The sequence below is a fragment of the Ahaetulla prasina genome, chromosome 6 (assembly GCF_028640845.1).
Source record: "Ahaetulla prasina isolate Xishuangbanna chromosome 6, ASM2864084v1, whole genome shotgun sequence".
NCBI lineage: Eukaryota > Metazoa > Chordata > Lepidosauria > Squamata > Colubridae > Ahaetulla > Ahaetulla prasina.
In genome coordinates, this window is record NC_080544.1 from 46,611,576 (window position 1) to 46,625,286 (window position 13,711).

At 37.0% G+C, this 13,711-nt stretch overlaps 1 protein-coding gene across 8 annotated transcripts in view; it reads right to left on the bottom strand.

Annotated features, from left to right (window-relative positions):
- Positions 1–13,711, bottom strand: part of TACC2 (transforming acidic coiled-coil containing protein 2) — a 184,259-nt gene that overhangs the window by 135,647 nt on the left and 34,901 nt on the right. For 6 of the 8 annotated variants that reach the window (XM_058187263.1, XM_058187266.1, XM_058187261.1 and 3 more), the window contains one exon: positions 936–7,001. The exons of the other annotated variants lie outside the window; for them this stretch is intronic. In XM_058187263.1, the coding sequence (XP_058043246.1) occupies positions 936–7,001 (6,066 nt within the window). The remainder of the gene's footprint in view (positions 1–935; positions 7,002–13,711) is intronic. 8 annotated transcript variants of the gene reach the window in all.

Here is a 13,711-nt window from a genome sequence, read left to right on the forward strand (position 1 = left end):
ACATTGGAAAAGAATTTTGAGTAATGTAGGTGAATTGTACAGTAGCAGTCAGAGTTATTCCAAGTTAACTTCTTCTTTACATATAAGATCTTGCATTAATAAACACAGCTAAAGCAGAGCTATCTGATATCATTGACAACTGAGAGATTATAATGATATAATGTTTAATCCTAAATCGTATATCCAAAAATAAGATCCTTGACTTTAGTGAAGCATTTTTTTAAGGGGTGTGTGTGTCTCTTTGAATCAGACTTTATTCTGGATATTGCCTGGACCAGGGATCTCCAACCTTGGCAACTTTAAGCCTGGAGGACGTCAAGTACCAGAATTCCCCAGCCAGCAAAGCTGGCTGGGGCATTCTGGGAATTGACGTCCTCCAGGCTTAAAGTTGCCAAGGTTGGAGACCCCTGGCCTGGACTAGACCCTGCAGTTTTCTTGGCAAGGTTTTTCAAAAGTGATTTGCCATTGCCTCTTTTCTAGAGCGGAGAGTTCTCTTTCTAAAGTATTACTTTCTAAAGTAACTGATCCAAGTTCATCCAACTGGTTTTGTGCCCAAGGTGTAACTAGAACACATGTTCTAGAAACAATTTCTAGCCTGTTGCCTTAATAATTCCAGAAAAGTGGTTATATAGAGAAGGTTAATGTCTTGCAAGGGTATATTGAACTGTAACCTAAGTGTTAGCATTCAAAAAAACATAACATTTGTACAGCTTTCAGGCTGTAAAAAGTGGCATTACTTCCTTAAAATCCAGTATTATTTTTGGGTGAAGAATTAAGGGGTTCTTCCTAAGTAGGCTGTCCCTGCTGCAAGATAAACCATTCTAAACAAAATTCAATTTAATTAAAAAAATTGCTTGATTCATCCTCCCTAATTGCTATCTTGCTTTAACATCAGTACACTGAATTCTTTTTACAATTAATTTTAAATTAAATACCTTTCAGGGGGTAATTCTTCCGTTGCCATGTTTTCAAGCAAACCAGGAAAGCTTTGCTCCAATTCAGAATGTGAAGTAGTTGGTATTATTTCCTGGCTATCTTGAAAACTTGCAGTTTCTTCTTTGTCTTGATTTAAAGAAGCCATTTCCATGTCTGTACATAAAGTTTGTTCCATCCCTTGAAGCGTTTCTGAATGCCTCTTTTCATCAGGCCTTTGAATGCTGGCTTGCAAAACTGCTTCACAGTTGTTGGTAATTAGCATGATTGTAGTATCTGCTTTAGGAGTATCAGTAGAAAAACCTGGTCCTTCTGGTGTGCTCAAATTGGTGTCATTTGCTTTTTCTACACAACTCTCTTGAACACTGTTGGATCCTAATTTGGACTCCTCTGGTGACTCATGAGAACTTACTTCATTTTTAAAATAAGTAATTAACTTATGTTCTGCTGTGTCCTCTCTCTTCTCTTCCTCAATGGACTTTTGCAACCAGTTATTGCTATCTATGGTATCCAGTACTGTAACAGCTTTGTTTTGTAATGTATGTTCATTGGGAAAATTAGGATTTTCCCCAAACAATATCCTGGATGGATCTGTTTGGTCTTTATGAGCATCAAGATCATCTATAAGAAATGGCAATATTGAAATCTTGGCTAGGTGAGTGCTGTTGTCACCATTTTCCTTGTCGATGTTCTTATTTCCATCATACATTAACTTTGCTTTAGGTTCATCTGTTTCAAAGTTACACAGGCTAATTAAATTACCTTCTTTTACTTCAGCAGCAGCACTTGTGGCATCAAAATCTGGAACAACTCCTGTAGAGGCAGGAATTATTAAAGGCTTTTCATTTTTAGGAGAAGATGGCAGATTCTCCATTTCTCGGTTTCCAGAACTTCTAGATGGAAACTCTACTTTTTCTGTGCAAACTTGGTTTTCAGTAGCATCACTGCTTAAAGAGCAAAAGTGAGCATTAGCCTCTGCATTTATTTCAGGACTGCATAAGCCATCCACCTTAACTAACTTGGGGGAAGCTGTAAGACAGTTTTCGTTTAAGCAATATTTGTCGATAGGAATCTTTTCTGAAAAGGCACTTGGTAAATCATACTCCTGACTGTTTGCCAGCATTCCTGTGTGTTCTTGTTCCTGCGCTATTTTCTCTTTAGTGGCTTTATTACAGACTTTGGTCTCCAAAGGCATTGTGTGTTGGTTTGTTTTCCAGTCATTCTCTGGATCTCCATCTGCACTGCTTTTTTCAGCTTCTTCCAGACCTTGCTTAACCTTTGTTTCTTTAGCCTCTGGACTAATCTCCTCACTTGGACTCTGTTCAATGACAAGGTTGGGCAAGTTGGCAGGCACAGCATTTGGTGCTACCTGTTCAAATATTTTGCTAATGTGTTTCCTGAAATCAAAAAAGCCAATGCTGAATGCCCTGGAAGATGAAATTTCTGGTTCTTTTTCAGATATTGCTCCAGGCTGCCTAGGAACATCTCCTTCCATCTTAGGAAGGTTGGGTTTCTCTATCAAGTCACATTTGCTTTCTTCTTCGGTCTTACCGTGCTTGTTATCTTCACAACTTATATTTGTTGCAGTGTCCTCCTTACAATTTGCTTGCTTATCAAGCGTAGAAAAGTCCAAAAGCTTCCTTTCTAAACTTGAAAGGCTGAGTAGAGATTCTGCTGAGCTGTTAAGCTGCTGGGCTTTTACATCACTTTTATCCCCTTTTAGCTTAATTGCCGAGATCTCATCCTGCAACTTCTTGAAATTAAATGGTGACAAATTTCTTTCTGATTGCCTGATCTCAGAAACATCCTGCAAGGTTAAAACACGCTCTTCTGAAAGGAACTCGTGGCCTGGAATGTAAGATTCTTTTCCTGGGTCAGCTTCTGAAGGAATATCATCTAAATTCATTACTTCTGGTTTCATTTGATCGGTTGTGCTGTTCTCTATAAAAGCATCATCTAAGTCAATGGGTGTAGCTGCCGCAGTCTGCAGACTGGGAGTGGTATCAAAGACATCTTGACATGCCACAGCTTCTGGCTCACTTTTTTGAAATTCACCTTTAGGGCCATGATACATAAAGTCTGTAGGCTGGCAGCTTTCTTGGCTGGGCCCATTATGTAGAAATGCCGATGTTGAAAGAGGCGTTGGTTCTGCTTGAGAGCTAACAGATAGGATGTCGGTCTTTTCAACGGGACATGTTTTATGCCAAGCATCACTCAAAGGAATTTGTGGGCTGTTAGGTAATCCAGGAGGATGTTCATCCATTCCTGTGTTTTCGGAAGGCAGGAAAGCTAAGTCCCCTTTGTAAGTTACTTGCTCATCTTTCTGAATAGTTTCATTTGCTAAGCTCAGGTGTTCTTCTATCTCTGTATGTAAACTTTGTTCATCCAATTCTCCTTCTTTGCTTGGTAAGTTAACATCGGTCCCATTGTCCTTAGAATGTTCACCTACACAGGTTAAAGTCTCCTGCAGGGTTTGTGCTTGTTCAGTTTTCTGTGTCACTGGAATAAACTCTGTAATGTCCATATTGCTTGTGCATTTGCTATCTGAAAGTTCATCTAAGCCATCCAACTGTTGAACTGTAGTAAAGTTTTCAGCAAATGCATCACTCTGGCTTGCTCCTTCAAAAACACCATCTGAAAGCAGAGAATTAGAAACGTCTTGTTTTACATTGTTTAAGGTTTCTTTGTTAAGACAACTTTCTTCCTCTGGTGGGCTTATTACATTTGGCAGGTTGTTGTTTTGTGAGGCATTTCCCATAAATTCAGAAATAGGTGTTAAAGATGCATTGTCATTTGACAGATTAATTGATTTTGTCTCTGGCCCACCAAGTACTGTTTGGAGCTTGTGTAGATTCTCTCCAGTTTGTTGTAGTTCACTTTTATCAAGCTCCCCATGGCCACTGAAATGATTTAATTCCAATGGGTGTACCCTTTCAGGAAATGTCTGGTTAGAGAGCTCTCCCTGGGAACTCACAACTGTTTGAAGACCATTGTAATCCAGGTCTTTATCTTCTGGGTTTGAAACACACTGTTCATCTTCACTTGCCTTGCAGACAGTGCCAAAGGGCTTTGAGCTTTCGTTTGACTGCACTTTGGGAGATGTTATTAAAATGCCTACTATCTGTGGATTTTCCACAGTCTCTTTGGGATGAGTTTCCAAAAATTCTTTGCAATCATTGCTCATGAATGAAGAATTGTTTGACCTTATGCTACTATCACCTAAGTCTCCAAGCTTTAGTGGGTGGGGACTGATTTCTGCTCCAACTGCTGATACTAAAGGGCTGCCAGAATAATCATGTTTTATACTACGGTCATTTTCTTCAGGTGCCTGTTCCAGCTGGACTTGCTGTGTGGAGTCCAATTTGATATGGGTTTCTTGTGCCAAAGTTGCGTCAATTTCTTGCTTTTTCATTCTTGTTTTGCATTCCTCCTGTCTTGCTTCATTATTGTCATTCTTCCCCACAGCACTGCTTTGTTCAGCAGTAGTTACAGGTATAGAGATTGGGTCACTGCCAGCTGTTGAAGTACATTTTTTACTTTCAGAGTGGGATTCATCTTCTAGAATGTTTGTCTTCTTAGTTGCAACACATTCAGCACTTCTAGCCTGTTCATTTAAATTGTGGAACTCAAGTTCCGTTTTAGACACTGCAATTTTTTCTGCATTTGAGGCATTAGTCTCTGAATTTATTTCACCCATCAACTGGTCTTCCAATTCTGATTCAGTGTTTTGAGCAAATGGCTGTTCCCAGGATTCCTCTTTTTTATTTTGCGGAACATCATTGTCTTCAGGAGGCAGGGACAGTGAACCATCCACATCCTCTATCTCTTTATTGACTGGAAAGCAGAGCTGAAAATCTTCTACACTGGACTTTAAAAGATCACAAGTCTGCAAGCTGTCTTTTCCTTGTAAAAGTAATAGTTCAGATGACTCAAGACTGGCCATTTTTTTTTCATTTATGGTTGTGATTTTTTGCTCCAAGTTCTCACTTAAATCTGATGAATGATCATTGAGTATATTCAAATTACATTCCAAACTGAGGTTATTTTCTAAAATTTTGCCACTGATATTGGTTTCTAAACCACTAACTTGATCATCCAAAGCAGCATCTTGACTGATCTGTCTTGAATTCATATCAAAAGTTAATGGTGTCTCTTGGGGACAGTGTATATCTTTATATATAACCTGACTTGAGGATGGCAGCTCTTGATATCCGTGCTCTTCATTTCCAGAAGAAGTATGTTCATATTTCTCAGCTATTGTAGTTTCTTCTTTATTATGCTCAGCAAGGTCATTCTCACTCGTGAAATTGCTTGTTCTTCTGTCAAGTAGCAACAGTTTATCCCCAACAGATTCTTCCTTCACTGTATACATAACATTTTCTGGGTCACCTAAGGCTGTATTTCCCCTGCTCAGAGATTCACTTTGTGTGATTTCATTGCTGCTAATCTGTTCTGCTGTGTTCTGAAATGTATTTGCTTTTTGCATTTTGTTTTTATTTTCTGGCAACAAGAATGCATCAGAAGGTTCCAAGCTAAGTGGTAAATTCACACAATGGATGTTTGGTTCTGGACTTATGGCCTTTTCTAGCCATTCCTTTTCAGCCATCAAGTCACCAATTGGTTGTTCTCTCATGGTTAATGGTAACAGGTTTGATGTGTTTGAAGACAAACTGGATACAGTAGGAGGATCCTCAAGCACCTCAGTACCCTTTCCTGGAAATATTTGGAATTGATTGTCCCCTCTGTTCACTTCACTGTTGCTATCTTCGCTGATGACACTTTTGAACTCAATAAGGCTCTGATCAATACCAGATATACCATATTTATTTATGTCTGAATTTCCTGTTGTGAGATTATTTGGAATACAATTTTCTTTTTTCATTAACAGGCTGTCTACACTACCTGTGTTCAGTCCCACTGGTTTTATTAAAGTCTCTTCCTTGTTACTCGCTTCTAATTTAGTCTCCTGTATGATTTGTTTAGCGGTATAAAAATCTCTGCCTTTCTGACTGCTAGGCAGCTGAACAACGTGTGCCTTCTTTCCTTCAATCAACAATTCACTCTGTGGCCACGAATCTAATTCACTGGAATTGCTTTCCTTGGTTTGAAGTCCTAATGGCCAAGTAGAATCTGATGAAGGAATCTGTTCCAAAACAGTATTATTCGGATCTTTCTTATACTCTCTTTCAAAAGTAGTAGTATAATGGTCAGCATCTGTTCCACTGACAAGAGGCACAGTTCTTGTGTCTTTGTCGTTCACAATAGCAGGGTATAAAACCAAGGCAGGCAAGCCTCTAGGGATATTGTCAAGGCTTAGTGCAGCACATTCTTTACCATGCTCAGAAGGAACTGGAATATGCTGTCTTTGATCTTTTTCTTCCTCTTCAGTAGGTACTAAGGAATCTCTCTTATGCAGGTTATTCTCCAGCGCCATCACATCTGGATAAGCCGGAACAGTGTTTTCACTGGTTGAGTAACTGGTGTTACTGCCTTTGTTATTTAGGCTCAATTCCAGTCCAGTCTCCTGTCTGATTTCTTTAGTAGTATAAGAATCTCTGCCTTTCTCACTCTTAGGCAATGGTTTAATGCGTGTCTTGTCTCCTTCAATCAACAATTCACTCTGTGGCCATGAATCTAATTCACTGAAATTGCTCTCTTCGGTTTCATGTCCTGGTGTCCAAGTAGAATCTAATGAAGGAATCTGCTCCAAAGCAGTATTATTTGGATCTTTGTCATACTCTCTTGCAAAAGTAGTAGTATAACAGTCAGCATCTGTTTTTGCACTAACAAAAGGTAAAGTTCTGATGTCTTTGTCATTCACAATAGCATGGTTTGATACCATGGCTAGCAGATCTTCAGTGCTACTTTTAAAACTTAGTGCAGCGCATTCTTCACCATGCTCAGAAAGCGTTGGCATATGTTGGCTTTGATCTTGTCCTCCTTCTTCAGTGGCTCCCAGGGAATCTGCCTCGTGTAGGTCGTTCGCCATCACATCTGGATGTGCCACAACATTGTTTTCACTGGTTGATTCTTCAGCAGAGATAGTACAGAGGCCTTCATTATTTAGGCTGCCAACAATGGAAACATTTATTCATTTCAATTTGGTAATAAATTCCAGATCACAGAAGTTTGAAAGCCATGCATGCACATGCACCAAAAAGCTATTGGTCTGCTTTCATGAGGCAAGAAGTCAGAGGCATCAATGATATAAAATCTCGGCAAGAGAATCATTAGATGCAAATGTATTCCTGTAGCATTTATTTATTTATTTGATTTTTATCTCACCTTTGTTACTTTATAAGTAGCTGAAGGAGGTGAACATACATTATACTCATTCCATCTCCTATTTTTTCCACAACAGTATTTTGTGCTATTGTGTTAGACACTTGAATTTATGGAATTGGCTATTGGTTCACCTGATGTTCATGCTAGACTTAAAATTAATTCTGATTTGAGTACCCAATAAAGAAAATTTATCAGAGCAGAACTTTAAATGAAAACCTATACTAGGGACTGATCACATGTCTCAGGATTTCAACATTCTTCCAGTAAGTTTAATTTAGATCACCATTTCCCAAACTTGTACTTCTCAAGTATGCCATAACTGTAACTCCCAAAATTCTCAATGGAAATTCTGGCAGTTCTTGCTCCAACAGTCCAGAAATACCATTTGGATTTGCAAGAGCTCATTTAGACTTCTATATTGCAGCTTTCTGTATGTAATAAATTACAGTTTAGATCCCAAACCAATTTACTGTAGAATAAACGCAATGAATGTAGCAATACTGAATTCTGGACAAATGTGAAGGATGTGTACCAATTCATGATATGCCTTTTTATCCTATTGACAAAATACTAAGTATTTTCATGTACTAGAAAGCCTGGCTAAATAACATTCTATTGTTATTCTAGGTTTCTCTGACTTTTCAGTTCCAGTTAAACTGCTTTAAGCTGCTATTATTTCCATAATTTGAGAGCCATTTTCTCTTTTCTGCCTACCATAGTCCCTGAGTGACCTTCCTTCTTAAATTGAAACTGATTGGTTATTTCTTGGTACTTCACATCATTTCTCCTCCCAGTTAGCAGATCTTGACTGCAAAAAGGCAGCTGGTCATTAGAGGGCAGTAAAGTTTAGGGTAACATTTTGCTGCAATCTTGCAGATTGGATTGTTGCAGCCCAGATCTGGTAGGCCTCTACTTGTCAGATGCTTCCATCTTGACTTCCACATGATCTGACCTCTTCATATTTGCTTTATGTCCAACTGTTTTATGAATGGTAGCTGGGAATGCAAACTTTGTACTACGGTGGCACTTTCACTAGAAAAATGGAGAATACTGTATTTTTCTGCCCCAATAACAATCAAGTTCAGATTCAAGCAAGCTACAAGACATGAGATTCAATAGAGATGACCAGCACTGTGAGATAACTCACTAGGAATTTAGTAAAGTTTTTCTTTTCATTGCCTTTCTAGAATTCAAAAATAGAAAAAGCCTTTAAAAGAAGAGTGGTGGCCACATATTGGCTGGGAATATTCCACTCAATTTAGTAGATTTAAAACTTACGGATCTGATCTCTAAGTATAAATCAAAGCAACTCTATATATAGTACCTAGAGTGTAATTAGAGTGTACAAGACACTAAATTATAATTATTAATACAACCAAGATGGAAATTATTTAAATAACATGAAACAATCATATTTACAGTATTTAATTAATGTAATTTTAATTTAGCTTCTTTCTGGTAAGATCCATTTCCTTGTCCCGGTTCCACCTAGTTGTTGCAGCGTGACTCATGATACATCATTGAAAATCAAGAGGAGTCTCCCTCCAAACAACAAATGAATCCTGAGTCACACACTGAGACAGGACACTGCTATAATTGGCTATTTAAAATGCTGGTGCTGCTGCCTTTGATTTCAATTTACTTTCAATTATTCTTATACAAAGAGGAATCAATTTTAATATCTTTTTTTTTTAAAAAATGCCCTTGCTGTTTTCATTTGAAATATATGCTACAATCAGCCAGGCATTTCATTATGTGTGCTTCTTAACAATTTTAAATTATTAGAGAGTATGTTTAAATACATTGAGGTGCCTCATGAGAACAAACACAAAACAAATTATGCTACACATAGAGTTTGATTTGCCATGCAAACATGCATTTACTTTCAAATGTAGCAAATGACATTATGCCATTGGACCTGATATAATAGCTAGAATGATGAAAAGAAATTTAGCAATACTTTCAGAATTCCGTAAGACTATTAGCTTACTGCAACACGGATAAAAGAAAATATTCATAAGACCTCCAGCAATTGGTTTGGATTTTTCAAATGAATTATCATTTTTCATACTCAAACTTAAGAAACAATATAATACTAAGAAGCATCTGAAGAAATAGAAATGTCTATAAAATCGGACTTCCAGAGAAACAATGGAGAACTTAAGATTGCCCTACAGAAAGCAGATACAAGGGCCACGAAGAAAAGAGCTCCCCAAACTCCTCTCAGATCAGGGGGAGGACCAAGGCACCTCACAGAGTCTTCCTGCGAAGAGACTATTAAAAGTCTCTGGCAGATTTTAGAGTGTTAGAAGCCATGAGAAACTCATCTCACCTAAGCTGCAATTTGATACCTTCAAATGGACACTGAGTTTGCTTAATCACTTCTGGAAATGGTTTATTAACTGCTTTAGGGATAGTAAGAATCTTCAGAAGGGCAAATGTCTATTCTCAGTCATCGGGTCATGGTTGTCCGAAAGGTGCTTTTTCAAGAGGCAATTGGATTTTCTGGTTTTTCTGTGGAGACATTTCACTTCTCATCCAAGAAGCTCTGAAGAGCTGAGAAGCTTCTTGGATGAGAAGCGAAATGTCTTCAAAGAAAAACCAGAAAGTCCAGTTGCCTCTTGAAAAAGCATCTTTGTTCAGAAGAGCAAGTTTCATTACGCTATGATGTAATTCTCCTTCAAACCTTAGCAAAAATTTTGTGTAAGGTTAAGATGTTAAAGATTTTTTTAAGGTAAAATAAACTGCAGAACGGTGATAAAAACATTACTTTTGGAAAGTTACAAATGGACTAAGGGGCCAGATTGACTGGAAATAAGACTTTGAAATAATTATAAAAATAATTCCTATGGGTTGTTTAAAATTCTATTGAGAATATATGAAAATTTTGAATGTAAGAAAACTTTCTATAGGAAAGTGTCGTGGATTAGAAAAATATCTGATAAGAGGACACCCTGAAGGCTGGTCACAGGAACAAGAAAAAACTAAAGATTAAAAGTGGCAGAGAGGGCTTCTGGGTGGCGCCACCTTTCTCGCTGGGTGCTAATTTATAGCACTCCGCATTGAATATGGTAAAAGCCGGACATAACAACTGATCCCGGCTTGATTTCCCTCTCTGGTTGAAAGAGAGAGAAAGAGCAAGGGGGGGGAAATGTGGTAGATTCCCCTAGGGGCTTTGTTTTTGTAATGCAAAGTCCTGCAAAGGTCGAATCCCCTTACCCCTCCCCCAACCTCCAGTATTCACTGCGCTCCTGAAAAAGCAGGAAAAGAGGAAGGTGTCCACTTCTGCTAGCAATTGATTTCTTTTTGTGGTTACTAAAGCAGGCGGAACAAGTGTGAGTGAACAATTATTGGTTTGCAAGTATTTTTGATTTTCTGACTTCTACCCTTTCTTTTTTTTTTAAAAAAGAAATTTCGCCCCTTCAGTTTCGTTTAGAGAAACTGAAAGCAAACAATACATCAAAGGAGCTTTGCTGTTGAATCGAAACTGAATGGAGATTTTATCTTATTGTGTTTGACTGTGGACTGTTGGATTATATTACGTTGTTTAAGTATTTTACAAGGGGATTCTCAGCAGGAACTTTGTCATGGAGGTTCTTTCAGAAGAATGGATTTGTGACTTTATACAGGACTACACAGAAAGTATGTATTTTAATTATTCAAAATACGAATTGATAAAAATGGGGACGTTTTGGATGAGAGCGTGGACCAAATTAATCAGTGCAATTATTCGGAAAATGGAATGGAGGATATACAAATAAAAGTGGATAAATATGAAGATTTGATCGTGAAGAAACAAGGTGTTGTAAAGAAGTTTTCTTTAAATAGTTTGGATGAACTGCCTGGATTTGTGCTACAAGAGATTGTCCTCAAATGGAAAAGACTCACAAGCTTAATGTTTCCCAAGAGTTCTCTTTTGGACTGATGGAATATCGGCAGTAATTTTTGGATTTTGGACATAAGGAATTACTAAGAAATATTGTGATTGACTTTTTAAAAGGAGTAATGAAGGAAAGACAGAGATTAATACACCAAAAAAAATGGCAAGAGACAAAAGTATTATTCTTGAAACAAGGTTTTTTTAAAATATTAATAGACAAAAATATTAGTGTCCCGGAAAGACAATTTGTGAGGAATCTGGTTTGGATCTATACTGGATTTTGATGAGGAAGGACTAAAGTTGAATAGATATTGTAATTTTCTGTATTGAAATTTTATAAGGTGTTGCACTAAATTTTAAATAGAATATTTTCAAAAGATCTTATGTAAGAAAGACATGGGGAAATTATATGGTTATAGAAGTTATAAGGGACATATTTTTGAATTGGATTGGATTTTTATGCTTTAGTTGGTTTTAAATACTTTAAGATTAATTTGTTCTATTGATTTATATATCTTACTATTGTTATTCTTAATTTTTATTTTTTATTTATTTTTGATGGATTTTGGTTATGTTAGGAGGAAGTCAGAGCTAGAGAGGGAGAATTGGTATAATAGTTTTGGGAGAAAATTTTCTTAGCATATGTTTGTTTTATTTTTAACTATACCTTGTGCTTGTTCCGGGAAGCCAGGGGGGAGGGGGGAGGGTATTAGTGAAGGGAGGGGGGTTGGGGGAAAAGGGGGAAAAAATTTTCTGTAAAACTTTTTGAATAAAAAAAAAAAAGTGGCAGAGAGATGCAGTGATATAGAATAAAGAAAAGTATTTTAATTTTGGAGGAATTCAAGGGTATCTGGCAACAATATACTCAGAACTTTCTCCTAAAATTATCTGCTGTTAATTTTAAAAGAGGAAATAGAAGATGATATGGACAAAGATGTTACATGAAACTTACAAATAATGGATGTGTGAAGAGCAATTTGGAAATCATGTTAAAAAGAAAAAAAAATATTGGAAAGTAATCTACTAAATTTGAAGAATATAACACTGTGATGCTATATTCTTCAGAATAAATACACAGTATGTATGTGTGTGCAAATGTGTGTGTGTGTGTGTGTGTGTGTGTGTGTATACATACACAGCTGTTGAAAAAAAGGATATTAGGATATAGAATATAGTCATTTATTTATTCTAAGAATTTGTTTGTTATCTTTGAAAAAATTTACTCAGTGTCATTTTCAAATAAAATACAAGTTGTAATAGTGTCAGATATTAATAAATAAGAAAAGATGATTGCAACAAAAGCCCAAGTCCATATTCATGTTATTAATAGCACTTAGACTTTTATAGATTTATTTCAGTGATGAAATCCCAATTTTTTTACTACCGGTTCTGTGGGCATGGTTTGTGGGTGTGGCAGGGGAAGGATACTGCAAAATCCCCATTCCCACCCCACTCTGGGGCCAGCCAGAAGTGGTATTTGCTGGTTCTCCAAACTACTCAAAATTTCCGCTACCGGTTCTCTGAATTGCTCAAAATTTCCGCTACCGGTTCTCTAGAACCTGTCAGAACCTGCTGGATTTCACCGCTGATTTATATACTGCTTTATAGTGTTTTATAACCCTCTCTGGTTTACAGATTCAGCATATTGTCCCCAATAATCTGGCTCGTCATTTTACCAGCCTTGGAAAGATGCAAGGCTGAGTCAACCTTGAGCTGGTGATGATCAAACTCATGGCAGTCAGCAGAATTAGTTTGCAATGCTGCATTCTAACCACTGTGCCAACTGTATAATTTTGTAAGCCTCTGATTCTAATCAGTGAAACACACTGCCAAATGAAACCTGTCCAAGTTGAAATCTAAGGTTTCAAAATTAAGATAGGCCAGAATATGTCTGTTCCTAATTATATATATAATATAGAATGTCCAAATACCTTAGGAGTGACAAATATATATTGAATTTGAAAGTTTGTGACCCATCTAGTCTCCCACACTGACTGCAATTTGATAAAGATTAATAAACTTACTGATCAAATCAGATTTTAGGGTGAGGAGAGAATTCAGCATGCTAAACTATATCAATCACAACATACTTAATATCAAGAGTCCTTTTATATTATATTTTGATTCAGTTCCTCATGTTTATTCAACTTCTGAACATTATACTAACAAAATTTAGCAAGCGTTAAACATTTCACATTTTGTTAGGTGATGTCAAGATATTGGAATGTGTCTGCTTTTAGATAATGTGAAAAATTTTACATCATAATTTTGGGATAATTTCTCTATTATATGCATACCCAGATTAACATTTTATCTAGGGAGGGGTTGGAAACTAGTGATTTCCAGAAGATACTGTATTTACTTCATAGTACATTTCAATATTAGCTATGCCAATATAGCATTATATCTTAATTGTAGGAAATATGACTTTTGCAATAAAGTAGTAAATGTCTGGAACAATCTACCTGATCCTTTGTTAGTCTCTCTAATCCCCATACCTTTTACCATAAACTGTCTACCATGAACCTTTCATGTTTCTTAAGAGGTCCCTAAGAGGCATGCATAAATGCACCAGCCTACCTACCGTTCCTGTACTATTGTTCCCAATTATAT